Source organism: Coregonus clupeaformis, chromosome 12, assembly GCF_020615455.1.
Source record: "Coregonus clupeaformis isolate EN_2021a chromosome 12, ASM2061545v1, whole genome shotgun sequence".
Lineage (NCBI taxonomy): Eukaryota > Metazoa > Chordata > Actinopteri > Salmoniformes > Salmonidae > Coregonus > Coregonus clupeaformis.
Genome location: NC_059203.1, coordinates 24287111 through 24313984, shown reverse-complemented (window position 1 = coordinate 24313984; position 26874 = coordinate 24287111). Strand labels below are relative to the sequence as shown.

Here is a 26874-nt window from a genome sequence, read left to right as displayed (position 1 = left end):
GACGAAATAGAAAGCATTTTTGAACGGTCTGTTTGAGGTGGGGGGTTTTTCTCCAATATATGCTTTTGCCACAAATACGAGTATAGGATGAGTCAACAACATTGTTTAGATATGAGTTAACAGAATATTAACTTTTAAAAGTGAGATTTTTACTGGGCTTAAAAAAAATCAAGGCAACCAGTTGCATTACGATTTCCAATTTACTCTACTTAGGCAAATGTGGAAAAAGTTGAGTGAACTAGAAATTGGATAGCAGCTGGTTGCCTTGATATCTTTAGTTGACTCAACTATTTTTTGTTTTATAGTGTTAAGTCAATATTTAGTATTGTGATGCGAGTATGCCTTGATTATTTCAGAAAAGCAATAGGGTGATGTACTCTGAGACAATACCAATGGAGGAGCCCATTGAAGCCAGGCCTGACAGCCACATCCAGAGGCTGTGGGCCTACCTCACTGTGAAGCAGCTATTGGACAAAGAGTGAGTCTGCTTTGCATGGCATTGCGTCTGTGATTGGGTGTGTTTACACCTCTGTCTATACAGGTCTCCAGCCGTATGTGTCTCTATACCTGCGTGTATATGTTTGTGTACGTGTGTGCATTTGTACGACGTGTGTATTTATATGGGTTATTCCACAGAAGTCGCACAAATTGCTGTCCCTAATCAAAAAATATATTTTAAATAACAGATAAGTCTCCAAACTCATGATATATTCTAATTAATTCCAATGCAATAAACTGTTAAAAGAATACAGGACAAAACCATGTTTATACAGTATGCCTATTTCTATTGAGAGGTGTCTGTCCCCCACCCTGACTCCTAAAATTCAACTTTGAAAATAAAGCAATTCACTATTATTTTTATATAAACATCTTTCTCTGAAAAATGCTGTTCCCAGTTTTGATGTCACTACCGAAACACACACATTAAAAGACTGTAGAATGAATTTGCCTTAAGTGTCACATTGTATAATGATTCGAAGACAGGCGCAGGAATACGTATTAGGGGTTTTATTTACTCCACCCAACACAAGGTACGTCATGAAAAACTACGGGGACGAAGCCCAAAACATATATATCACAGGGATGTAACCCAAACAAAAAAGCGAGGTGTAATGGACTTGGGACAATAATTGACAAAGACAATGGGGAACAGAGGGCACATATATACACATACTAATCAGGGGAAATGGGAACCAGGTGTGCGTAATGAGACAAGACAGTCCGGGGTTGGTGGTAATGATCCAGGTCAGTGAAGCCTAGAAGCCCAGTGACGTAGACCTCCGGAGATGGTAAATGGAATGAGCAGTAGTACTGGGGGGATCCGTGACATTAAGACACACCCCTACAATTAACATCAGGACATTGGATTGCACCCCTCTCCATCAAGGCCACATTGTGAGTAGTCTGTCCACCAAAATTCTGAAGAAAATAAATGCATAAGTTAGTAAATCATGCATTTTTAAGAAGTTCATCAAACATACAGTACCAGTCAAAAGTTTGGACACACCTACTCATTCAGGGGCTTTTCTTTCTTTTTACTATTTTCTACATAGAATAATAGTGAAGACATCAAAACTATGAAATAACACATATGGTGTTACGAACCCCGTGGCTTTAAAAGTCTAGGGTGGATGGAAAAGAGACCCGTAACATGACTCATGCGAATTAGAATATTGACACAGAACAGTGAGAACAAAATACACCGACAACCATAAGCTACCGTCAAACACAAAATGTTTATTTTGAACACACGGTAAACGGTTTGGGGAAAAGGGGCTGAGCTGGACCCAAGGAATGAAACAATAAAGTAAAAAAAAACTAAACTGATCTTCCTGCCTCAAGAACCGCTAAGCTTACTGCTAACCATACAAAAATACAGTGGGTGGTCTGCTCAGGTCTCACTAGTGTGTTTAGACAAGGTTTTCCTATGGGTAGTGTATGCCCAAGGGCGACTTGCTAAACCCCCCTTTTCCCAGGCACAAACAAACAACATAAGAACAATATGAACTAAACAGCAAACGAGTGAGTACACAAAAACAAGACACCACAGTATACATACTCACAAAAAATGAGTCTTGGTCAGAAAACACAACTGACTGGCTTTTAAAACCAGGGGATGTGATATGGTAATGAAAAACCAGAAACAGGTGGTGCAATACGGAGGAGTGTCCACTGATTGGTCCACCTCAGCAATCATGAGACGAACGGATGTCAGACAGGTGGGACACACCAACGACCACCAATCAGGAAAACAAGGGACACCTGTGATTAGGGCAGAAGGAGAGGAAAAACAAATACACATACAGGATACCTGTATCCGTAACATATGGAATCATGTAGTAAACCAAAAAGTGTTAAACAAATCCAAATATATTTAATATTTTAAATTCTTCAAAGTAGCCACCCTTTGCCTTGTGTCATGATCGTTATGAGATGAAGCGGACCAAGGCGCAGCGTGATAAGCGTACATTCTTTAATTGGTGTACACAACACGAACCAAAACAATAAACAAACGATACGTGAAGTCCTAGGTTAATAACACAAACCTTAACGGAACAAGATCCCACAACGTAACATGCCAACAGGCTGCCTAAGTATGGTCCCCAATCAGAGACAACGAGCTACAGCTGTCTCTGGTTGGGAACCACCCTGGCCAACATAGAAATACACGATCTAGAACGACAAACCTAGAAAACTAAACAAGGAAAAATCCACACCCTGGCTCAACATTTAAGAGTCCCCAGAGCCAGGGCGTGACAGTACCCCCCCCCAAAGGCGCGGACTGCGACCGCGCCAACCAAACACAAGAGGGTAGGAGCCGGGTGGGCATTCCGCCTCGGCGGCGGATCCGGCTCCGGGCGTGACCACCACACTCTCTCTACCCCTCCGTTGCGCCCCTGGTCTGGTCCCTCTGGCCGGAGCTGGACTGAACACCGGTGGAGCGGATTGCTCTGGCTCCGGCGTGGAGCAGCTGACCGGTGCCGGACCAGGCACCGGTGGAACAGGCACGGACCGTGCCGGACTGACGACGCGCAACACTGGCTTGGTGCGGGGAGCAGGAACGGGCCGGAATGGGCTGACGATGCGCACCACTGGCTTGGTGCGGGGAGCAGGAACGGGCCGGACCGGGCTGACGACACGCACCATTGGCTTGGTGCGGGGAGCAGGAACAGGCCGGACCGGGCTGGCGACGCGCACCACTGGCTTGGTGCAGGGAGCAGGAACGGGCCGGACCGGGCTGACGACGCGCACCATTGGCTTGGTGCGGGGAGCAGGAACAGGCCGGAACGGGCTGGCGACGCGCACCACAGGCTTAGTGCGGGGAGCAGGAACGGGCCTGACCGTACTGGGAACACACACCACTGTCCTTGTGCGGGAATCAGGAACGGGCCGGACCGGACTGGTGACACACACCACTTACTTGGTGCGAGGAGCGGGACTGGGTTTCCTCATAAACCTCCGCTCCCTCTGCTGCCTAACCAGTTCCTCTCGCCGTGCCTCCACACTCTCCTTCTCCCTCGTGACCAGTGGCCCCCGTAACCTGGCGGCCTCCTCTGCTAACCTGCTGAACCGCTCTATCGCAGCCTCCTGCTGCCTCGTCGTCCACGGCGTGAGCCCCCCCCCTAAAAATGTTTTGGGCTTGTCTATCCCCCGTGAACATGGCCTCCATGGCTCTCGCCAGACTCTCACTCTTCTCCTCCCAAGTCCATCCTCTCTCCTCTTCACGCTGCTTGATCCAGTCGTGATGGGATCTTCTGTCACAATCGTCGATAGATGAAGCGGACCAAGGCGCAGCGTGATAAGCGTAAATTCTTTAATTGGTGTACACAACACGAACCAAAACAATAAACAAACGATACGTGAAGTCCTAGGTTAATAACACAAACCTTAACGGAACAAGATCCCACAACGTAACATGCCAACAGGCTGCCTAAGTATGGTCCCCAATCAGAGACAACGAGCTACAGCTGTCTCTGATTGGGAACCACCCTGGCCAACATAGAAATACACGATCTAGAACGACAAACCTAGAAAACGAAACAAGGAAAAATCCACACCCTGGCTCAACATTTAAGAGTCCCCAGAGCCAGGGTGTGACACCTTGATGACAGCTTTGCACACTCTTGGCATTCTCTCAACCAACTTCATGAGGAATGATTTTCCAACAGTCTTGAAGGAGTTCCCACATATGCTGAGCACTTGTTGGCTGCTTTTCCTTCACTCTGCGGTCCAACTTGAGGTCGGGTGATTGTGGAGGCCAGGTCATCTGATGCAGCACTCCATCACTCTCTTTGGTCAAATAGCCCTTACACAGCCTGGAGGTGTGTTTTGGGTCATTGTCCTGTTGAAATACAAATGATAGTCCCACTGAGCACAAACCAGATGGGATGATGTATCGCTGCAGAATGCTGTGGTAGCCATGCTGGTTAAGTGTGCCTTGAATTCTAAATAAATCACAGACAGTGTCACCAGCAAAGCACCCCCACACCATTACACCTCCTCCTCCATGTTTCACATAGGGAACCACACATGCAGAGATCATCCGTTCACCTACTCTGCATCTCACAAAGACACAGCGGTTGGAACCAGACATCTCAAATTTGGACTCATCAGACCAAAGGACAGATTTCCACCGGTCTAATGTCAATTGCTCGTGTTTCTTGGCCCAAGCAAGACTCTTCTTCTTATTGGTGTCCTTTAGTAGTGGTTTCTTTGCAACAATTCCACCATGAAGGCCTGATTCACGCAGTCTCCTCTGAACAGTTGATGTTGAGATGTGTCTGTTACTTGAACTCTGTGAAGCATTTATTTGGGCTGCAATCTGAGAAGCAGTTAACTCTAATGAACTTATCCTCTGCAGCAGAGGTAACTCTGGGTCTTCCTTTCCTGTGGCGGTCCTCATGAGAGCCAGTTTCATCATAGCGCTTGATGGTTTTTGCGACTGCACTTGAAGAAACTTTCAAAGTTCTTGAAATTTTCCAGATTGACTGACCTTCATGTTTTAAAGTAATGATGGACTGTCGTTTCTCTTTGCTTATTTGAGCTGTTCTTGCCATAATATGGACTTGGTCTTTTACCAAATAGGGCTATCTTCTGTATACCACCCCTACCTTGTCACAACACACCTGATTGGCTCAAACACATTAAGATGGAAAGAAATTCCACAAATTAACTTTTAACAAGGCACACCTGTTAATTGAAAGGCATTCCAGGTGACTAACTCATGAAGCTGGTTGAGAGAATGCCAAGAGTGTGCAAAGCTGTCATCAAGGCAAAGGGTGGCTACTTTGAAGAATCTAAAATATTTAAAAAACACTTTTTTGGTTACTACATGATTCCATATGTATTATTTCATAGTTTTGATGTCTTCACTATTATTCTATGTAGAAAATAGTAAAAATAAAGAAAAACCCTTGAATGAGTAGGTGTATCCAAACTTTTGACTGGTACTGTATGTTAAAAAATATATATAAAGTATGGTTTTGTGACTAAAATATATGTTTCTTGGGATGTACAGTACATCTGTCAAAAGTATAGCTAGCTAGCCATATGCTAGCTATGGGTATTCACTAAAGTCCAAAATACAGTAAGTTACAATTGTTAAAACTGAAATGGTCACAACCGAAACAATTTGCTTTATTTCGGTAGTGACACTTGATTGTTAATATTATTTCTTTACATTGATTGAAAATACAGTGCCTTCAGAAAGTATTTGCACAGCTTGAATTTTTCCACATTTTGTTGTGTTACAGCCTGAATTTAAAATTGATGTCACTGGCCTACACACAATACCCCATGATGTCAAAGTGGAATGAAATGTTTACAAATTAATAAAAAAAAAAAAAGCTGAAATGTCTTCAGTTAATAAGTATTCAACCCCTTTGTTATGGCAAGCCTAAATATGTTCAGGAGTAAAAATCTGCTTAACAAGTCACATAATAAATTGCGTGGACTCAATCTGTGTGCAATAATAGTGTTTAACATTATTTTTGAATGACTACCTAATCTCTGTACCCCACACCTACAATTACCTGTAAGGTCCCTCAGTCGATAAGTGAATTTCAAACACAGATCCAACCAAAAAGACCAGGGAGGCTTTCCAATGCCTCACAAAGAAGGGCACCTATTGGTAGATGGGTAAAAATATTAAAAAGCAGACACTGAATATCTCTTTGAGCATAGTGAAGTTATTAATTACACTTTGGATGGTGTATCAATACACCCAGTCACTACAAAGATACAGGTGTCCTTCCTAACTCAGTTTCTGGTGAGGAAGAAAACTGCTCAGGGATTTCACCATGAGGCTAATGGTGACTTTAAAACAGTTACAGAGTTTAATTGCTTTGATATGAGAAAACTGAGGATGAATCAACAACATTGTAGTTACTCCACAATACTAACATAATTGACAGAGTGAAAAGAAGGAAGCATGCATCCTGTTTGCATCAAGGCACTAAAGTAATACTGCAAAAATTGTGGCAAAGCAATTAACTTTTTGTCCTGAAAACAAAGTGTTATGTTTGGGGAAAATCCAAGACGACACATTACTGAGTACCACTCTCCATATTTTCAAGCATTGTGGTGGCTGCACCATGTTATGGGTATGCTTGTAATCATTAAGGACTGGGGAGTTTTTAGGATAAAAAATAAACGGAATAGAGCTAAGCACAGGCAAAATCCTAGAGGAAAACCTGGTTCAGTCTGCTTTCCAACAGACACTGGGAGTGTCACAGCGACGCTAGCCACGTGAGTGAGTGCTAGCTAGCTAGCTAGCTACCAACCGGAACATTAGCTAGCTAGCCAAGACAACAACACAAACAAATGGACTATACAGCTTAATGAGTGGAGTTACAAACGGACTATTTTTACTGTTTGTTTAAAGCTAATTCCGTAATCTGTTCGATATCAATTGAGCTCCAAGCCTCACGCAACCACAACGTAGCAACATTATTTTTGCTTTGCTGTAAAAAAGGCTTTACAACTTGATTTCGTTAGAAAATACTCTCTGGGATTCATAAACATTTGTTTAGTGTTGTTTACAACGTTCCAACGTTTTAATTTAATACCTGTTTGGCACAGAATATCACGCAGCGCTTGCACCTCTTGCTCCTCCTTCGTCTTGGTGTACTTGTGGTTGTTCTTCTTATTATTGCTCTTATTAGTATTCTCATTATAATAATAAGTATTACTTATCATTATTAGACTTAGTAGGCTAGTATCTACATAAGCTACAACTGCTGCTGAGAGAGAGCAGTAGTAAAAGGTGCATAGACACGCACAGTCTTTTTCTTTAGCACAGCGTGGCAAGCCCAGCCTGCTATAAGAGATTTTTTATATTTTAGAAAAAGGCTCAGTGCTGTTATCTTCACAAGGTGAGCTATTGAAAGGCATTGAAAACAGGGGTGTCAATAATTTTGACTCCCTTCCTTTTTGAGAGAAAAAAGTATTGTTAAACAAAATCTCTTTCTCTGAGCAATTGTATTAGTATAAAGTAATATAATTTTCAATTTTCATCTTTATCGAGGCTGTCAATAATTTCGTACCCCAATGTATGTTTTAGCACATTATTTAATTAATACCTTTGTGTGTGTGTTTCAGGGTGCAGTCGAGTGGTAAGGTGAAGGAGAAGGTGAAGAAGGAGGCCCTGGATCTTTGTCTGAAGTACGGCTTTGTGACTCCTCTCACCTCCATGGTGGTCACCAAGCCCCAGGGAGAAGCCTCACAGGTGGCCCACAAGCCCAAGGAGGGGGAGAAGCCCACCATGAGCCACCACCACCACGTAGTCCCCAGTGAGCAAAACTACCATCATCATCACACACGCACGCACAAACAATCACACACACACCACACGTACACACAAACGCGCAGGCACACACGCACACACACATACTGTCTACAATAGTGAATGACAATTACTGAATGGTGTGAGTCAATGGAGTAAATAAATTAGCAAAGACTGTCAATCTAAAAACGTAACATTATAACCTACATTATAACCTATATTGAACATAAATATGTTTTCTGTCTAGCATGGGCCTCTGCAGTGCTGGCACAAGTTTATGATGGTAAGACAAATTAATAATATCATTCCAAAACGCTATATATCAATTTTCTAAAATGTCTGAGAGGAGAGAGAGAGAGAGAGAGAGAGAGAGAGAGAGAGAGAGAGAGAGAGAGAGAGAGAGAGAGAGAGAGAGAGAGAGAGAGAGAGAGAGAGAGAGAGAGAGAGAGAGAGAGAGAGAGAGAGAGAGAGAGAGAGAGAGAGAGAGAGAGAGAGAGAGAGAGAGAGAGAGAGAGAGAGAGAGAGAGAGAGAGAGATGGGACAATTAGAGGGAGCATTCACCAGATAAGACAAGGAGAATTTCACCAGATAGGACAGACTAACCTTAGCCCCCCGCACATAAACTATTGCAGCATAGATACTGGAGGCTGAGACAGGGGAGTTCGGGGGACATTGTAGCCCTGTCCGACGATACCCCCGGACAGGGCCAACCAGGCAGGACACTTAACAAACAAAACAAAACAGAGGTGGGAAAGGAGAGGGAAAACAGTCAAATCAAAAGGAATAGCAACAACAATGATTACATGCTATATCAGTGGATTCCCCCAAAAATATTTATTTAAAGAACGTTCCTTTTGTCATTCCCTAGTTGCTTTTTACCGGACAAAAGAAGAAAAGGCAAGTGTGTCAAGTTCAACTGCTGTGGAAGTGTAGTGCAGAAGAAAAACACATCTCCAATGATTGAATTCTGACCAATTCTGTGATGATTTTTACAATGGCTCAAGGGGATGGGAATGGGGAGGAATTAGGGTGGCATCAAAGCTCCACTTCTTGAACATCAGTTTAGGTGTGCTCAATGTGTGATATCTTTTGTCATAGACCAGATATATGATGCTGATTATTCCCTAACACCATCTCCTGACTGGGCCATATCTCCTCAGTTGGACGTATCCCCTGACTGGGACATATCTTGTGACTTGAAAATAGGTAATTATTCCACACTTTAAAAAAATAATTGTTTGATATTTTTGTCTGTTGTGCTGTCTGACTGTGTAGAGCCCTGCTTGTTTAAATGCCCTAATTGACTGAATGTGTTTGTGTATATGTCTGTATGTGTGTATGTGTGTGTTTTTTGTGTGTGTTTTTGTGTCTGTGTTTGTCTGTGTTTGTCTACAAGTGCAATGCAAAATCAAAAAAATCTGCAGTGATTGAATCCAGACCAATTTCGAATTTCCGATTCATTCTGTGATGAGTTTTACAACTGCTCCTGTCTCTCACCCACGTTAAAAAGAGATGGAGAGGGGAGGAGTAGGAATCAATGACATAGGCCTGAAGTGACTATCTTTCCCCTACATCATAGCTGCACTTTTTGAACATCAGTTTAGGTGTGCTCAATGTGTGATCACTTTTGTAATGGCTTAAATCTTGATGCTGATGATGATGATTATGGCATACTATGGTTGATGGGTAATTCTTCCACATAAAAAGAAAATATTTTTTGTCTGTTTGTGCTGTCTGACTGTGTGTAGAACCCTGCCTGTTTAAATGCCCTCACTGACTAACTGGTTGTCTGTACAGTGTGTGTGTGTGTGTGTGTCTGTGTCTGTGTGTCTGTGTCTGTGTGTAAGATTATTTGTGAAAATGTTTCAGCTTCAAGGCATATTGAGAAAATTGATGTTAAATCTACTATCTACTCATTTCAAACTACAGGTAGAGGTAGAAGTACAACTACAACTGGTATTGTAATAACTATGTCGTTCCCAAAAAATTTTTGGGTGTCTGATTACAGTTTTTCTCAATCGCGTACAAGCACAATGTTGTCAGAAGACACAGAGGTCTGTGGAAAAACACTAAATACATTTTCAAAATGGAGTTGGCTTCCGGAAAAAGCTAATAATTTCCTCAAATCTATATAATACTCTCAGAATTGCTAATGCACTAATCATAAGAACACGACTCCCTGCAAAAAGATAACACAACCATACATACCTCTTAAATCAAGTTTACAAAACAAAAAGTTAGTCTGTCTTTTAAAAAAGCCCATTTAATCAATAGATTTTTTTTGCAGTCACTAAATCATGATGATCAAAATTCCAAATACAACTATTAAAAGGTGCAGAATTATGGGAAATGAATTACTCTCCTTTATGCATATATCACTAAACAATTTCATTTACATCAAATTAAATATTGTTCTTGATAAAAAATGAACAGAAAATAAGCACACTTTGTTCAGGATTCATTCATTGGTCCAATTCCATTAATGCTGCACACAATGTGTAGGATTCATGGAATTGTATTGTGATCATACCGATGAATGAATCATACACATTGAGGTCTGCTGACAAGTGTGTAGATTTTTCATCACAAAGCAGAAAAACAATCCCCAATAGAATAAGGACAGAGGAATACAGTGGAGGGACTGCTGAAATGAATAGATATGCCTCAATCCTCACCAAAGCAAACGTCTGTAATAGGTCACAATGTTGGAGATGATGAGTTAAGACTAACCCAAAGTTACTTTGAAGTAAAACAATTTCATTATTTGCGTCTCTGCATGTCAGCAATGATGTGAGAAATCATACATATTAGACAGTTCCTATTGCCTATATCTTTCCCTATATTGTACCTGGTTTAACACTGAAAGAGCCATTTACAATTTTATGATTGCCGGAAACGGTGAACACATTTCAGTGAACAGATTTGCCACCCTTTTTCTTCTAAGGAAAACGATTTGTAAATGTTTTATTTTGTGAACAAAACACTTTACAGTGAGTTTTGCATCCATTGATTGTATTTAAAGTTTAGCAAAATGGGGTCTAAGATACAGTTGAAGTCGGAAGTTTACATACACTTAGGTTGGAGTCATTAAAACTTGTTTTTCAACCACTCCACAAATTTCTTGTTAACAAACTATCGTTTTGGCAAGTCAGTTAGGACATCTTCTTTGTGCATGACACAAATAATTTTTCCAACAATTGTTTACAGACAGATTATTTCACTTATAATTCACTGTATCACAATTCCAGTGGGTCAGAAGTGTACATACACTAAGTTGACTGTGCCTTTAAACAGCTTTGAAAATTCTAGAAAATGATGTCATTGCTTTAGAAGGTTCTGATAGGCTAATTGACATCATCTGAGTCAATTGGAGGTGTACCTGTGGATGTATTTCAAGGCCTACCTTCAAAGTCAGGGCCTCTTTGCTTGACATCATGGGAAAATCAAAAGAAATCAGCCAAGACCTCAGAAAAAAAATTGTAGACCTCCACAAGTCTGGTTCATCCTTGGGAGCAATTTCCAAATGCCTGAAGGTACCACGTTCATCTGTACAAACAATAGTACGCAAGTATAAACACCATGGGACCATGCAGCCGTCATACCACTCAGGAAGGAGACGCGTTCTGTCTCCTAGAGATGAACGTACTTTGGTGCAAAAAGTGCAAAGGACCTTGTGAAGATACTGGAGGAAACAGGTAAAAAAGTATCTATATCCACAGTAAAACGAGTCCTATATCGACATAACCTGAAAGGCCGCTCAGCAAGGAAGAAGCCACTGCTCCAAAACCGCCATAAAAAAGCCAGATTACGGTTTGCAACTGCACATGGGGACAAAAATCTTACTTTTTGGAGAAATGTCCTCTGGTCTGATGAAACAAAAACTGTTTGGCAATAATGACCATCGTTATGTTTGGAGGAAAAAGAAGGTGGCTTGCAAGCAGAAGAACAACATCCCAACCGTGAAGCACAGGGGTGGCAGCATCATGCTGTGGGGGTGCTTTGCTGCAGGAGGGACTGGTGCACTTCACAAAATAGATGGCATCATGAGGAAGGAAAATTATGTGGATATATTGAAGCAACATCTCAAGACATCAGTCAGGACGTTAAGGCTTGGTCGCAAATGGGTCTTCCAAATGAACAATGACCCCAAGCATACTTCCAAAGTTGTGGCAAAATGGCTTAAGGACAACAAAGTCAAGGTATTGGAGTGGCCATCAAAAAGCCATGACCTCAATCATATAGAACATTTGTGGGCAGAACTGAAAAAGCGTGTGCGAGCAAGGAGGCCTACAAACCTGACTCAGTTACACCAGCTCTGTCAGGAGGAATGGGCCAAAATTCACCCAACTTATTGTGGGAAGCTTGTGGAAGGCTACCCGAAACATTTGACCCAAGTTAAACAATTTAAAGGCAATGCTACCAAATACTAATTGAGTGTATGTAAACTTCTGACCCACTGGGAATGTGATGAAATAAATAAAAGGTGAAATAAATAATTCTCTCTACAATTATTCTGACATTTCACATTCTTAAAATAAAGTGGTGATCCTAACTGACCTAAGACAGGGAATTTTTACAAGGATAAATTTCAGGAATTGTGAAAAACTGAGTTTAAATGTATTTGGCTAAGGTGTATGTAAACTTCTGACTTCAACTGTATACAATCCACGCACCAAGGCAAGAAAATTATCAGACGTTCAGAAAATGTATTTGAGAATTTCAACATTGTTGTTCTGCTACATTTGACCACAGTTCCATAAAACACTTGCACACAATTGCGAAAAATTGTAAGGTGTTCTCTGTGATTATCGCTGTTTTCTCACAAACTCCTTACCCTCTCTCTCTTTCCTCTGTCTCTCTCTCTCTCTCTGTCTCTGTCTCTCTCTCTCTTTCCTCTCTCTCTCTCTCTCTCTCTCTCTCTTTCCTCTCTCCTTTCCCTCTCTCTCTCATTCTCTTTCCTCTGAATCCTTACCCTCTCTCTCTCTCGCTCTCTTTCCTCTGACTCCTTACCCTCTCTCTCTTTCTCTCTTTCCTCTGTCTCCTCTCTCTCTCTCTTTCCTCTCCTCATCCCTCTCTCTCTCTATCTCTCTTTCCTCTAACTCCTTACCCCCCTCTCTCTCTCTCTCTCTCTCTTTCTCTCTCTCGCTCTCTCTCTCTCTCTCTCTCTCTCTCTCTCTCTCCTTCCCCTCTCTCTCTCTTTCCTCTGCCTCTTTAACACCTCTCTCTCTCTCTCTCTCTCTCTCTCTCTCTCTCTCTCTCTCTCTCTCTCTCTCTCTCTCTCTCTCTCTCTCTCTCTCTCTCTCTCTCTTTCTCTCTCTCACTCTCTCTCTTTCTCTCTCTCTCTCTCTCTCCTTCCCCTCTCTCTCTCTCTTTCCTCTGCCTCTTTAACACCTCTCTCTCTCTCTCTCTCTCTCTCTCTCTCTCTCTCTCTCTCTCTCTCTCTCTCTCTCTCTCTCTCTCTCTCAGTGAGTCCTCCCCTGAGGTTCCTGTTGCCAGCTGAGGGTCAGGCCCTGCCACTGTGCTATGACATCCCTGTGGCTCTCTCGCTCAGACTCTTAAAGGACCCCAACAATGGTGACTTGACCTGAGAAATCAATTCACATTTTCTTCAATGCCTTCATAAATTAATTAATTAATTAATTCATTCATATATTTATTCATTCAGTTCTTGACTTGTTCACATTATCCACTCATTCCTCAAACATAGTTGAAATAATGAATGAATGGTGCTCATGTTTCACCAGAGTTGTCTATAAACGGTCAGCTTGGACAATCAGCTAGCACAGGCTACCAGAAGATTGTGATCCATTACAAAAGTGATCAACATATTGAGTTAGACACCACTGTCATCACCTTCAAGGATGGACAGAATGCAACATATTTCTCCTGGAGCCTGAAAATCAACCACAAAACAGACAGGTGCTGAATCATAGACCAACTACAGACTTTCTGATAAAAATCATTTTGTGCTATTGTTTTGTTTCTGGGATTAGATTTCTGCTTTAGCTGTTTGTGCATTGCAAGGTGTTTTAATTATAGCCTGGTTAAACCAAGGAAGTGAGACAATAGTGAGTGCAGTGTTCAGTCTGGTTTAGGTCTCAGGTATTTAATGTTGGGAACACAAGTATTGTATGGAGACGTAAATACTGTACCTCAGTGTATATTACTTAAATTGCCTATCTACATTTATAAATCTGGTCAAAATAGATCTGTCCTCTTTTTTGGTCCTCTTTTTTGTCGATTGAATTGATCAATCTGAGCCATGTTATGTCACTGCCTGCAGTGTGTCTCTGATCTTACGGGACAAGGAGATGGACATCACCATAGGGTCAATACGGGTCATCATCATGCTCTACGAGGGGAATGGAATCAAGTTCCTGTGGCCCGTCCTGAGGCAGCGCCCGGCAGGAGACAACATTGTGGGTATCATGGGTAAGTGAAACATTATCAGTAACACTCCACTTCATATCCCTATGTTGTAGTCATGATATCTTCTCATTTGACTGGAGCTCGCTAGACATAGAGTTTGCTGCCATTGTAACGGGTTTAAGTCCAGGTATCTCATAGTGACAGTCTTTGTACTGTGTGTTACAGCCCGTCCACCTGTTGCCTATGAGGAGGTCCAGGGAACAACAATGAAACTGAAGATTCAGGACAAAGAAATAGACGTCTCCAGGTAAGTACAACTGTCTATCAGACAGAAACTTCATTTATAGTGATTAGACTGTTTATGGTTGTGTGTGTTATTACTGTGCATCTATATGAAAGATGTGTATTTAGTGTATTTGAGCTTCTATTTAGGTGATTATGATTGATCAACATGGTCTCAGGAAATTCGTATTATTCTGTACCTAAATCGGTGAAACTCCATTTAGTATGATGTACAGTATTACGTTAGGCTACATTATGAATGGAATAGTGGTCATACAATATCATACGATTTATAGGACGTATAGTATCATACGTCTTAACCGGTCGTACAATAGCATAAATCTTGGAGGATGTATGGTAATATTGTCTTTCTGTGGTTGTTGTGCCGTAACGACAAAGGAGAATTATGGGGAGAATTTATGTTGGGAAATTATGGGAACTAACGACAAACGTTAGGATAATTTACGTAAAAGGTTAGGAGAACTAAAACGACAAAGGTTAGTGGAATATTCGTGGCAGGTTAGGTGATTTTAGTAAAGTTTAGAATAACAGTTTGGGCAAGGGTGGGGCTAACTCCAACAAGCAACCTTTGGAATGCTAGACCAGTGGTTCCCAAACTGTTGGTTTGAGACCCACTTGTGGGTCTCAGCAGGGGTGCAGGTGGGTCACGGGATGACATTTGTGGTGCATTGCAAAAACATAAAAAAATAAATAAATACATTTACGAGATGGAAGAACGCTTTCAGTGTAAACCTAAAAGACTAAAACCCAAATTGAAAGTATTTAGAAAAGATAATGGACCTATATATTTTTAAATAATAGCCTATTATCTTTGGGAACTTACAATCCCCAAAATAAAAGCTAGACAATCAGGCCCCCATTGATTTTATTATAATGTTTGAGCAAAAGAACACAGCATTAGCCATGTCAACATGTGTAGAATTGCAGGAAATCATCTTAAAAATAGCAAAATGTTGTCTCATCTCCATGGCAGAATGTATAGAATTGCAGGAAAATTACTTTAAAACTGCAACAGTATCTTTCACCATGGCAAAATTTGTAGAATTGCAGGAAATTAGCTTTAAAACTGATTTTTTTTTAAAATCCGCTGCCAAGATGAGGGCCTCAAATTTTCTTGCCCAGGGCCCAGACAGAATTCAGCGCCGCAGATGACCAACCACGCCAATTGCCACGTCGCCTGCCACGCCCACCACCTAAGCCCCTTTTTGATACAGAGAAAACCCTGCATTGTAACAAATAATTTCATAACTATACGGTACATTTCTTTAAATTGGTCCCATACTCAAATCTACATTTGGTCCCATGTACAACCCCAGTGCTACTGTAGACGGTCGCGGATTAGGCCCACCCCCGATCAACCTTCTTATTTTCGTATCTGTCTAAAGTCACTAGACCATTGGTAGGCATCATACGTCTTGGAGGTGCTCAGAAATACGTAAAGCATGTTTCGTATGGCTCTGAGGCCAGGCTTGTTTGAGTGTATGGTTCTGTGTAGCATCCACTGGAGTGTTCTGTACATGCTATTATATTAAGAATGTTGTTGCGGATTGTGTGTGTGTTGTAGGGACTCTGCTGTGGATCTCAGTGTTCGCTCTGCCCCCACCGTGGCATGCTGGTTGCTGCCTCTTCAGTCTGCCCTACAGGGGGAGCTAGCTGACTTCACCGTCACACAACTCTAACTGAACACTATACATACAGTAATTATGTTCTAGAATTAGGAAGAGCAACAATAAAGACTGAGGTTTCTTTATAGAGTTCTATGAGTTCACATAATAACACAGCTAAAATATTTTGTGACAAATTCGTTGTTGAATAAATATCATTTTATGTTTGACGGCTTCTTTGTTGCATTCCACCGTCATCAATAAATGCTGTCTTTCTGACGAAACTCAAGCGGATCAATATAGAGCTAGAAATGTATTTTTCCTGAAGGAAAATTATGTAAGAGGAGTAGCTTTCTAAAGAATAATAATAAGAAATAAGTACAATATTTAAAGTGTGACTGCTGAAGTAAGTCAAACTAACAACACAATAATTGCCACCATGAACACACACACAAACTTACACACACACACACACACACACACACACACATGCATGCACACACACAAACACACACACACACACACAGTGGGCAGCCGGGGGGCCCAGAACCAAAGCCAGACTGTCCAGCGCTCTAGATGTAAGTAGTTGTTGGATACCAGGACCATCTGATTTATTACTCTGGTATTTATGTTGTAATATATTTCAACTTCCTCAAACTTCATTGAAACGCATACAACACAAGTGCTTGAAATAGTCTGAAGAAATGTGGAAGAACTTGAACTTAATCTTCAGGAGAAATATCCTGGGAGAGTGCCTTGAACAGTAGTTTCAATTAATTCTGGAGACAAGCATGAGGCCATTTGAGATAAGATAGGATAATATGGTCATGTTATGTGTATGGTTTTGCCTTCAGAGGTACTAGATATATTTGTGTGATTCACTTATGAATGTTGTATTTAGGGACAAAAACTGGTTGGTTAGTTTCAGGTTGCCAATTTAGAATGTTGGGAATATGACCCTGTTATTGGTTGTTTTGTGAATATTATAATAACAGATGGTAAAGTATCGCCTTTAGTACTGTAAGATTCACACATGGCACTGAAGCTATGTTAGTCCCTTTGTCCAGAAGCTTGTACAAAGTAGTAGCTACACGATTTTGCTCAACACTTACAACAACCTGCATGAACAAACACTGAAGCTTGCACAGGATAAAAGGTGGAGAGTCAGACCTTAGCATTCTCTGGGTGATAACTAGCGTTACTTGCCATTAACATCATGCAATAAACAGTGGATGTTTCAGAATTTAGGACTTTCTGGGAGTGGTCTGAGTGGTCTGAGTGGTCAGAAAACTAGCTGTTATTGGAAGAGAGGTTTGGAACTCTCTTTCTTATTTGTGTATTACAGTTTTTTTTTCAATTGCTAACACACTAAAATGACATGCACAGCACAATTATTTAAACTGAAACACAGAGCGCAAAACCTCTTCTCAAGTCTCCAAAAGTCTAAACACATTTTCTGCTTTACACACATTTTGCAATTCAAAATGGCACTTTTTAAATGCACTGCACACGGTTCTCTGCATAAGACACAACAATCTGACATAAAGTCACATGTTTGCCATTTCAAAACACTGCCATTCAAAATGACACTACATGAGCTAATTGGCCAATACATGTGCCACCTGGCCAAACACCTCAATGGTTAATTGTTACCACTTCAATCAGGAAGTAAGCACTATTAAAAGACCACAGGTGAGCACCTTTTGTTTTACAACAACAATGGAAGACGTTGCAGAGAGCGGAAGAGGAAGAGGGAGGGTGAGAATGAGAGGGGTAGGAAGAGTGAGAGGTAGGGGTAGAGCTGGTAGAGGAGTTCATGGCCAAAGAAGACAACTTTCAAATGAAATCAGAGCAACCTTAGTTGATCATGTCATCCACCATGGGCTGACAATGAGAGAGGCTGGACAGAGAGTACAGCCCAACTTGAGCCGTTTTACTGTCGCCTGTGTCATCCGGACATTTAGACTGGAGTACAGGTATGTAACCAAAATGTATTTCACACTATGTAGTACACCCCATGTCATAGTGTATCAGTTGGGTGACACCTGTTTACTTCATGAATGGCTGATGTCATACACTAACTGCACAAGTTTCCTGTACAATTTACTCTACTGTGGGGGAAATATCTTTAGGCTGCATTGTCCAAGCCCTATATTTTAGTTTATTTGTTTTTCTAAAGGACTGAGAGACGCAACCATGGTGGAGGAAGGGGCCAAATGTACACCGGGGTACAGGAAGCTGCCATTGTAAACTTGGTTTTGGAAAATAATGAAATCAGATTACGAGAAATTCAAAGCCACATCATCCAAGACAACACCATATTCAACAACATTCAACGAGTCAGTCTGTCCACATTGGCTCGCATTCTCAAGCGAAACCAAATCAGAATGAAACAACTTTATAAGGTGCCGTTTGAGAGAAACTCTCAAAGAAACAAAGAGGTCAGACGAGCATATGTGGATGTAAGTACAATATTGACTGCAGTATACTACACGCAACATTGTTTCCCAGTGTACTGGATAACACCATATTGACTGCTTTTGTTCTTTGTTTTCAGGGAGTACTGGAAATGGATGCTCATGCAATCCCACATGAGTTCATCTTTATAGATGAGGCTGAGTTCAACCTAGCAAAGACCAGAAGAAGGGGGAGAAACATCATTGGCCACAGAGCCATTATAGATGTTCCTGGCCAACGTGGTGGGAAAATCACAATGTGCGCTGCCATCTCCAATACGCATGGTGTCCTCCACCGTCATGCCAACGTTGGACCATACAACACAGCCCATATTCTCACATTTCTGGACAGACTCCACAGCATTCTCATACCACCAGAGCGTATGAATGATGCAGACCATCAAAGAACCCGGTACGTTGTAGTATGGGACAATGTGAGCTTTCATCGTGCAGCCCCAGTCCAAAACTGGTTTGCTGACCACCCACCATTTTTCGTGCAATACCTCCCACCATACTCACCATTTCTGAACCCCATAGAAGAGTTATTTTCAGCATGGCGGTGGAAGGTATACGACCGGCAGCCCTTTGTGCGCATGCCTCTTGTGCAGGCTATGGAAGAGGCATGTGATGAGATTGATGTGGGTGCGATTCAGAGATGGATAAGGCACTCAAGGCGCTTCTTCCCTCGATGTCTGGCAAGGGAAGATATTGCCTGTGATGTGGACGAGCCGTTGTGGCCAGACACAGCTGTGCGGCAAGATGCTGCCTAATTATTTTTCTTGCCTATTTTTTTTTTCTATATATTTTTTCAGCACATTTTTTCTGCAATTTTCTTTTTCAGTTTACTGTTTTTTGTGAGGATATTTTTGTTCAGTCCAATGTGAATATATCTGCTGTGCATATGTTGCACTGACTTGTTTGGTGACAAATACAAACATAAGTGTTTCAACAGCATGTGTGTGTATCTGCAAATATTTCTGTGCATGTGAACAATCTGAAGAATTTTCTACAATTTGAACTATTTTAGTATTATGGCAAAGCACACTAAAGATGAGAGTGCTTTTCATTATGCCCAACAGTGTGTAGTTGGTTAGACAAAAATCTGGTAATATGAATGAAGTGTGTGCCATTTCGTGCAAACGTTTGATTTTGATAATGCTATATGTAGTTTTGGTTGCAGTGCTTCATTTTGCAGGTACTTTGCAGTTTGGGTGTGTGGTTTTGTGAATTGTGTTAAGTATTTTGACAAAACCAGCCTAGTTTGCAAAATTGTGTTTTAGCAATTGGGAAAAACTGTAACTAATTTACCACCTAGTCACCAGGCAGGCCAAAACTCCATCAGACCAAAATAGGCTGAAATTCCAGGCAGTGTTTTCAAACAGCTGCTCCGGTCAACTATAAGTGCTGTTATTATGAAGTGGAAACGTCTAGGAGCAACAACGGCTCAGCCGCGAAGTGGTGGGCCGCACAAGCTCACAGAACGGGACCGCTGAGTGCTGAAGAGCGTAGCGCGTAAAGATCGTCTGTCCTCGGTTGCAACACTCACTACTGAGTTCCAAACTGCCTCTGGAAGCAACGTCAGCACAATAACTGTTCATCGGGAGCTTCATGAAAAGGGTTTCCATGGCCGAGCAGCCGCACACAAGCCTAAGATCACCATGCGCAATGCCAAGTGTCGGCTGGAGTGGTGTAAAGCTCGCCGCCATTGAACGCGTTCTCTGGAGTGATGAATCACGCTTTACCATCTGGCAGTCCAACGGACAATTTGGGTTTGGCGGATGCAAGGCAAATGCTACCTGCACGAATGCATAGTGCCAACTGTAAAGTTTGGTGGAGGAGGAATAATGGTCCGGGGCTGTTTTTCATGGTTCGGGCTAGGCCCCTTAGTTCCATTGAAGGGAAATCTTAACTCTACAGCATACAATGACATTCTAGAAAATTATGTGCTTCCAACTTTGAGCAACGGTTTGGGGAAGGCCCTTTCCTGTTTCAGCATGACAATGCCCCCGTGCAGAAAGTGAGGTCCATACAGAAATGGTTTGTCGAGATCGGTGTGAAAGAACTTGACTGGCATGCACAGAGTCCTGACCTCAACCCCATCGAACACCTTTGGTATGAATTGGAATGCCAACTGTGGTATCAATGGAATGGTCCCAAACACATCAAACACATGGAAACAAAGTGTTTGACTTTGTTCCATTTATTCCATTCCAGCCATAACAATGAGCACATCCAGTAACACTTTATTTGGATAGTCCATCTGTAGATGCACAGACTATCTATAGACTATTAGTAACATTTCAACTAACTATCTACTAACCTTAACCCTTATCCTAACCCTAAACCTAACCCTTACCTTAACCCTAGCCCTAACTATAACTATAACACTAACCCTTTTATTTTTTTTATTTTTTAGGGGGTAGATCAGCTTTAATATTGCAGAGAGATTGTAACTTCCATCAATGTAATTGTCTGCATCACTTTCAATCCCCCATATGTTTTTTTTCTTGCAAATATATATATAAATATACATATACATACATACACATACATATACACATACATATAAATACATATACAGACATACATATACATATCCTTTAAAAATATATATTTCCCTTTATTACTTTCCAACCCCAGCACCCCTTCCCTAATTGGAGTAAACTAGTGAACAACAATGCTTAGGCCTATACTTCCAGCTTATACATACTATATAAATTTTATGGACACAGTCAATTTTACAATAATTATATTTCTCCTAAACTTCCTCTACCCTCAACTTCGCTGATCATTTTCATGATGCCATCCGGTTTGCTTCTATATGCCATATCTTTCTAAATGTGCTCTTTCACAAAAGCTCTCAACCTATAACCTATATACTTATTATGGACACATTATGCTTTACATTTGTTATCTTGTTGTTATTAGTTGTTGTTAGTTGTTATTAGTCCCATCCTTCAACTCCATTCAACACCTCCCATCTATCTCTTAACACCATCCATATTGGATTTCTATTTGCCATATATTTTTCAACTGTACTGTGATGTTTCACAAAAGTTCTGAACCCTTCCATTCTCATTGTTTCTACAGATTGTAAATTGAAAATAAACATTTGTGCTACAAGTATTATTATATTATTGATCGATAGACTATGACTTTTCAGATCACCCAGTAGTGCTATATCTCAGTGTCACACCCTGGCTCTGGGACTCATTATGTTGAGCCAGGGTGTGTTCATTCTATGTGTGTATTTCTATGTTGGTAATTCTGTTGTGTTTAATTCTATGTTTGCCTGAGTGACTCCCAATCAGAGGCAACGAGTGTCAGCTGTTGGCTGGTTGTCTCTGATTGGGAGCCATATTTAAACTGTATGTTTTCCCTTTGTGGTTGTGGGTTTTTGTTCCGTGTTCGGTCATTGATACCGTGGACGTCACGAGTCGTGTTTTGTTTTGTATTTTGATGCTTTAACTAATTAAAGTATGTTTGTTCATCACGCTGCGCCTTGGTCTACCCCTTACCTCGACCTTGACAGAAAAACCCACCATGCAACGACCAAGCAGCGTGTCCAGGGGCAGCTCTTGGGCTGGACATGGGAGGAAGCGCCGGGAGAAGAGACGGTGGAGGCGCGCCGTAGAGAGGAGCTACGGCGTGATCAGGGTCGTCGTCGGACGGTCGTGAGGCAACCCCAGACATTTTTAGGGGGGCACACGGCATGGACGACGGGGCTGACGGAGGAGAAAAGGGGGGCGGATCCAGAAGGCCACCAGGCCAGGGGTACACCGCCCTGTACGTCCTGTGCGGATGCCTCACACAGAGTGTGTGAGGGTAGGCATTCAGCCAGGACGGGTGGTGGCCGCTCTTCACTCCAGGCCTCCTATCCGTCTCCACAGCCCGGTTCGGCCTGTCCCTGCTCCACGCACCAAGCCTACGGTGTGCGTCGCCAGCCCAGTCCGGCCTGTCCCTGCTCCACGCACCAAGCCTACGGTGTGCGTCGACAGCCCAGCCCGGCCTGTCCCTGCTCCACGCACCAAGCCTACGGTGTGCGTCGACAGCCCAGTCCGGCCTGTTCCTGCCACCCGCACCAAGTCTACGGTGCGCGTCGCCAGCCCGACCCGGCCTGTTCCTGCCACTCGCACCAAACCCTACGGTGCGCGTCGCCAGCCCGGTCCGACCTGTTCTGCCACCCGCACCAAGTCTACGGTGCGCGTCGCCAGCCCGACCCGGCCTGTTCCTGCCACTCGCACCAAACCTCACGGTGCGTGTCGCCAGCCCGGTCCGGCCTGTTCCTGCCACCGCACCAAGTCTACGGTGCGCGTCGCCAGCCCGACCCGGCCTGTTCCTGCCACTCGCACCAAACCTACGGTGCACGTCGCCAGCCCGGTCCGGCCTGTTCCTGCCACTCGCACTAAGCCAGGGGTGCGAGAAGTCAGCCTGGTAAGGCCCGTCCCTCTTCCACGCACCAAGCCAGGGGTGCGAGTCGTCAGCCTGGTAAGGCCCGTCCCTCTTCCACGCACCAAGCCAGGGGTGCGAGTCGTCAGCCTGGTAAGGCCCGTTCCTCCTCCACGCACAAAGCCAGGGGTGCGCGTCGTCAGCCTGGTAAGGCCCGTTCCTCCTCCACGCACCAAGCCAGGGGTGCGAGTCGACAGCCTGGTAAGGACCGCTCCTGTTAAGTCCAGTCCTGCTCCAGCCGGCGGGGCCAGACTGGACCAGGGGCGCTATGGGGGTGTGTTTGGAGGGTGGTGGTCAAGGCCGGAGCCAGAACCGCCGCCGAGGAGGTATGCCCGCCCAGCCCTCCCCTGTTTGTTCAGTTGAGGCGCGGTCGCAGTCCGCGCCTTTAGGGGGGGGTACTGTCACACCCTGGCTCTGGGACTCATTATGTTGAGCCAGGGTGTGTTCATTCTATGTGTGTATTTCTATGTTGGTAATTCTGTTGTGTTTAATTCTATGTTTGCCTGAGTGACTCCCAATCAGAGGCAACGAGTGTCAGCTGTTGGCTGGTTGTCTCTGATTGGGAGCCATATTTAAACTGCATGTTTTCCCTTTGTGGTTGTGGGTTTTTGTTCCGTGTTCGGTCATTGATACCGTGGACGTCACGAGTCGTGTTTTGTTTTGTATTTTGATGCTTTAACTAATTAAAGTATGTTTGTTCATCACGCTGCGCCTTGGTCTACCCCTTACCTCGACCTTGACACTCAGTAGTGCAGGGTTAGCTCCAGGTAAATATTGCAGCCATTCCTGGACCTGTGTCCAAAAACAAGCTACAAATGGACAGTACCAAAACAAATGATTTAATGATTCTGTCTCTTCACAGGAAAATCTGCAGAGCTGGGAAGATTGTATCCCCCATCTAAATAACATTCTATTGGTAGAAAGAATTTTGTATAATAATTTAAATTGAAAAATTCAAAGATTTGAATCCAGCGTCGTTTTGCGTATCAGTTCATAAACACTATGCCATGGAATCAGTATGTCAAAAGTCTCTTCCCAACTATTTTGCAGTCAATGGGACGGCTGTCAATCCTTTGGTCCTTAAATGAAACTGGTATACTTTTTTATTTATCACAATTTTCTTTAACCAATTATGTTCTTTAATACAGGGCCGACAGACAAGTTCCTTACTTTTTCTCCCTTCTACTTGGTTTTAATTTTGGGTAGAGCAGACATTTCCATATGTTTTTGTTAGCTTCATGTGCGAAATAACTCCACCAGTCCTACCTATGATATCATTTACGAAGATTATACCTTTTTTTATGATATCATTTACAAAGATTATACCTTTTTTTTATTATTAAAAAAATAATGGTTTTTTATCAATTAGTATATTTCAGTTTAACCACAATAGTTGTTGCATTATTTGTTCTGTCGTTTCTGGAGGATTAAATTGAAATTGCAAACAACTTTCTATGGCTTGTTTTAGAAATAGTGAGATGATTTTCTTTTCAAATAACTGAAAGTGAGAGGTGGTAATCTGAATAAATGGAAAAAGGCCATTCTTGATAATTGGGTGAGACAATCTTACTAATTTGCTAGAGAACCAGTTCGGATTTAAGTATAACTTTTGTATGTCTGAGGCTTTTAGTGATAGGTCTAATGCTTTAATATTTAATAATTTCTGTCCTCCGAATTCATATTCATTATATAAATAGGCCCGTTTAATTTTGTCTGGCTTGCCGTTCCAAATAAAACTGAATATTTTTTTCTCAAAAAATTACAAAAACTATTCGCTAGGCGTAGGCAAGACCATAAGCAAATAGGTAAACTGGGATAATACTAAAGAGTTAATCAGGGTGGTTTTTCCACAAATTGACAGGTATTTACCTTTCCATGGTAGCAAGATCTTATCTACTTTTGCTAACTTTCAATTAAAAATGTATTGGAGTGAGATCATTTATTTCATTTGGGATATGTATTCCGAGTATATCCACATCACCATCAGACCATTGTATTGGTCAACTACATGGTAATGTAACATTTTTATTTTTTAGTGATCCAATACGTAATATAGAATATTTATCATAATTTGGTTGTAATCCAGAGAGGTTGGAAAATGTATCTAGATCCTCTATGAAGCTGTGGAGGGATTCAAGTTGTGGATTTAAAAGAAAACATGAATCAATGACACCTTTGTTTTTAAGCCTTGGATTTCTAATCCCTTGATATCATTGTTGGATCTGATTTTAATAGCTAACATTTTGATGGCCATAATAAATAGATATGCCGATAGTGGACAACCTTGTTTCACTCCTCTTGACAGTTTAAAACTTTTGGAGAAATAGCCATTATTTACTATTTTACACCTAGGGTTACTATACTTGATTTTAACTCATTTTATAAGAGATTCTCCAAAATTTAAATTTACATTTACATTTGACATTTTAGTCATTTAGCAGATGCTCTTATCCAGAGCGACTTACAATTAGTGAATGCATACATTTTATATATATTTATATATATATATATATATATATATATATATATATTATTATTTTTTTCATACTGGCCCCCCGTGGGAATCGAACCCACAACCCTGGCGTTGCAAACGCCATGCTCTACAAACATCCAGGCATTTATATATAAACCCCAGTCGTACTTTATCAAATGCCTTTTCAAAGTCTGCTATGAATAGCAGGCCTGGTTTCCCAGATTTTTCATAGTGTTCTATTGTTTCCAGTACTTGCCTTATATTACCTCCAATGTATCGTCCATGTAAAAAACCTGTCTGAATAGAATGAATAATGTCCGACAATACCTTTTTAACTCTATGCGCTATAGATTTTGCTAGAATTTTTGCATCACAACACTGAAGTGTAAGGGGCCTCCAATTTTTTTAATGGACTGGATCTTTATATTTTCCACTTGTATCCTGTTTCAGTAATAATGAAATCAGACCTTCTTCTTGAGTGTCTGATAATCTACCATTTACATAGGAGTGGTTAAAACATGCTAATAACGGTCCTCTGAGTATATCAAAAAAAGGTTTGGTATACCTCGACTGGTATGCCATCCAACCCTGGAGTTTTCCCGGACTTCAAGTCTTTAATTGCATCCAGAAGTTCCTCCTCTGTAATTTCACCTTGACATGAGTCGTTCTGTATGGCTGTTAATTTTACATTATCAATAGAAAAAACATCTCTACAATTAGCTTCAGTTTGAGTAGATGGAGGCGACTGAAATGAAAACATATGCTTGAAGTACTTTGCTTCCTCCTTCAAAATAGCATTTGGTGAATCATGGGTGACTCCGTCATTTGTAACCAGTTTCAGTAAATTCTTTTTGGTAGCATTTCTATGTTGAAGATTAAAAAATAATTTGGTGCATTTTTCCCAATATTCCATCAAGTTTGCTTTATTTTTTATAATATATTACACGTGCTCTTTCTTGAATAAGTTTCTCCATTTATTTTTGTTTTTCCTCTAATTTAATCTGAGCCTCTATGCTACAGTTTTTTTTGCTATCTATCTGTTCTGTTAGACCTTCTATTTCTTTTGTTAGTATGGACTCTTTTGACTTAAATTACTTTTGTTTTCGAGATGAGTACTGAATTGCATGGCCTCTAAAGGCACATTTAAAAGTATCCCATACAATAAGGGGATTTGCTGTACCTATGTTATGTCGGGAAAAAAACAGTTATAATTCCTCTGTCCTAGTTAAAAACAAGTTATCATCCAATAGGCTTTGATTCAATTTCCAATATCCTCGCCCACGTGGAAATTCAGTAAGAGTAATGTATATGCCAATTATATGATGGTCCGACCGCATTCTGTCCCCTATAAACACTTTTTAAAACGTTTGCTGCCAACGAGAATGACATAAGAAAGAAGTCAAGATGACTAGCTTGATTGAGTCTCCGCCATGTATA

General features: G+C 41.7%; 2 protein-coding genes across 2 annotated transcripts in view; both read left to right on the top strand.

Moving 5' to 3' along the window:
• The window catches only part of LOC121578071 (inter-alpha-trypsin inhibitor heavy chain H3-like), a 45216-nt gene extending 28930 nt beyond the window's left edge, over window positions 1-16286 (top strand). The window contains exons 12-20 of the mRNA XM_045223764.1: window positions 357-478; window positions 7600-7790; window positions 8031-8066; window positions 8882-8989; window positions 13250-13357; window positions 13528-13702; window positions 14067-14215; window positions 14378-14459; window positions 16020-16286. Coding sequence (XP_045079699.1) covers window positions 357-478; window positions 7600-7790; window positions 8031-8066; window positions 8882-8989; window positions 13250-13357; window positions 13528-13702; window positions 14067-14215; window positions 14378-14459; window positions 16020-16134 — 1086 coding nt within the window. The 3' untranslated portion in view covers window positions 16135-16286. The remainder of the gene's footprint in view (window positions 1-356; window positions 479-7599; window positions 7791-8030; window positions 8067-8881; window positions 8990-13249; window positions 13358-13527; window positions 13703-14066; window positions 14216-14377; window positions 14460-16019) is intronic.
• A 90-nt stretch (window positions 16287-16376) lies between these two features.
• On the top strand, window positions 16377-19963 carry LOC121578072. Its single transcript, XM_041892159.2, has 2 exons — window positions 16377-18521; window positions 18617-19963. The coding sequence occupies exons 1-2, from the start codon at window positions 18276-18278 to the stop codon at window positions 19283-19285; spliced, it is 915 nt and encodes a 304-aa protein (XP_041748093.1). The 5' UTR covers window positions 16377-18275; the 3' UTR covers window positions 19286-19963.
• The last annotated feature ends 6911 nt before the right edge of the window (window positions 19964-26874 follow it).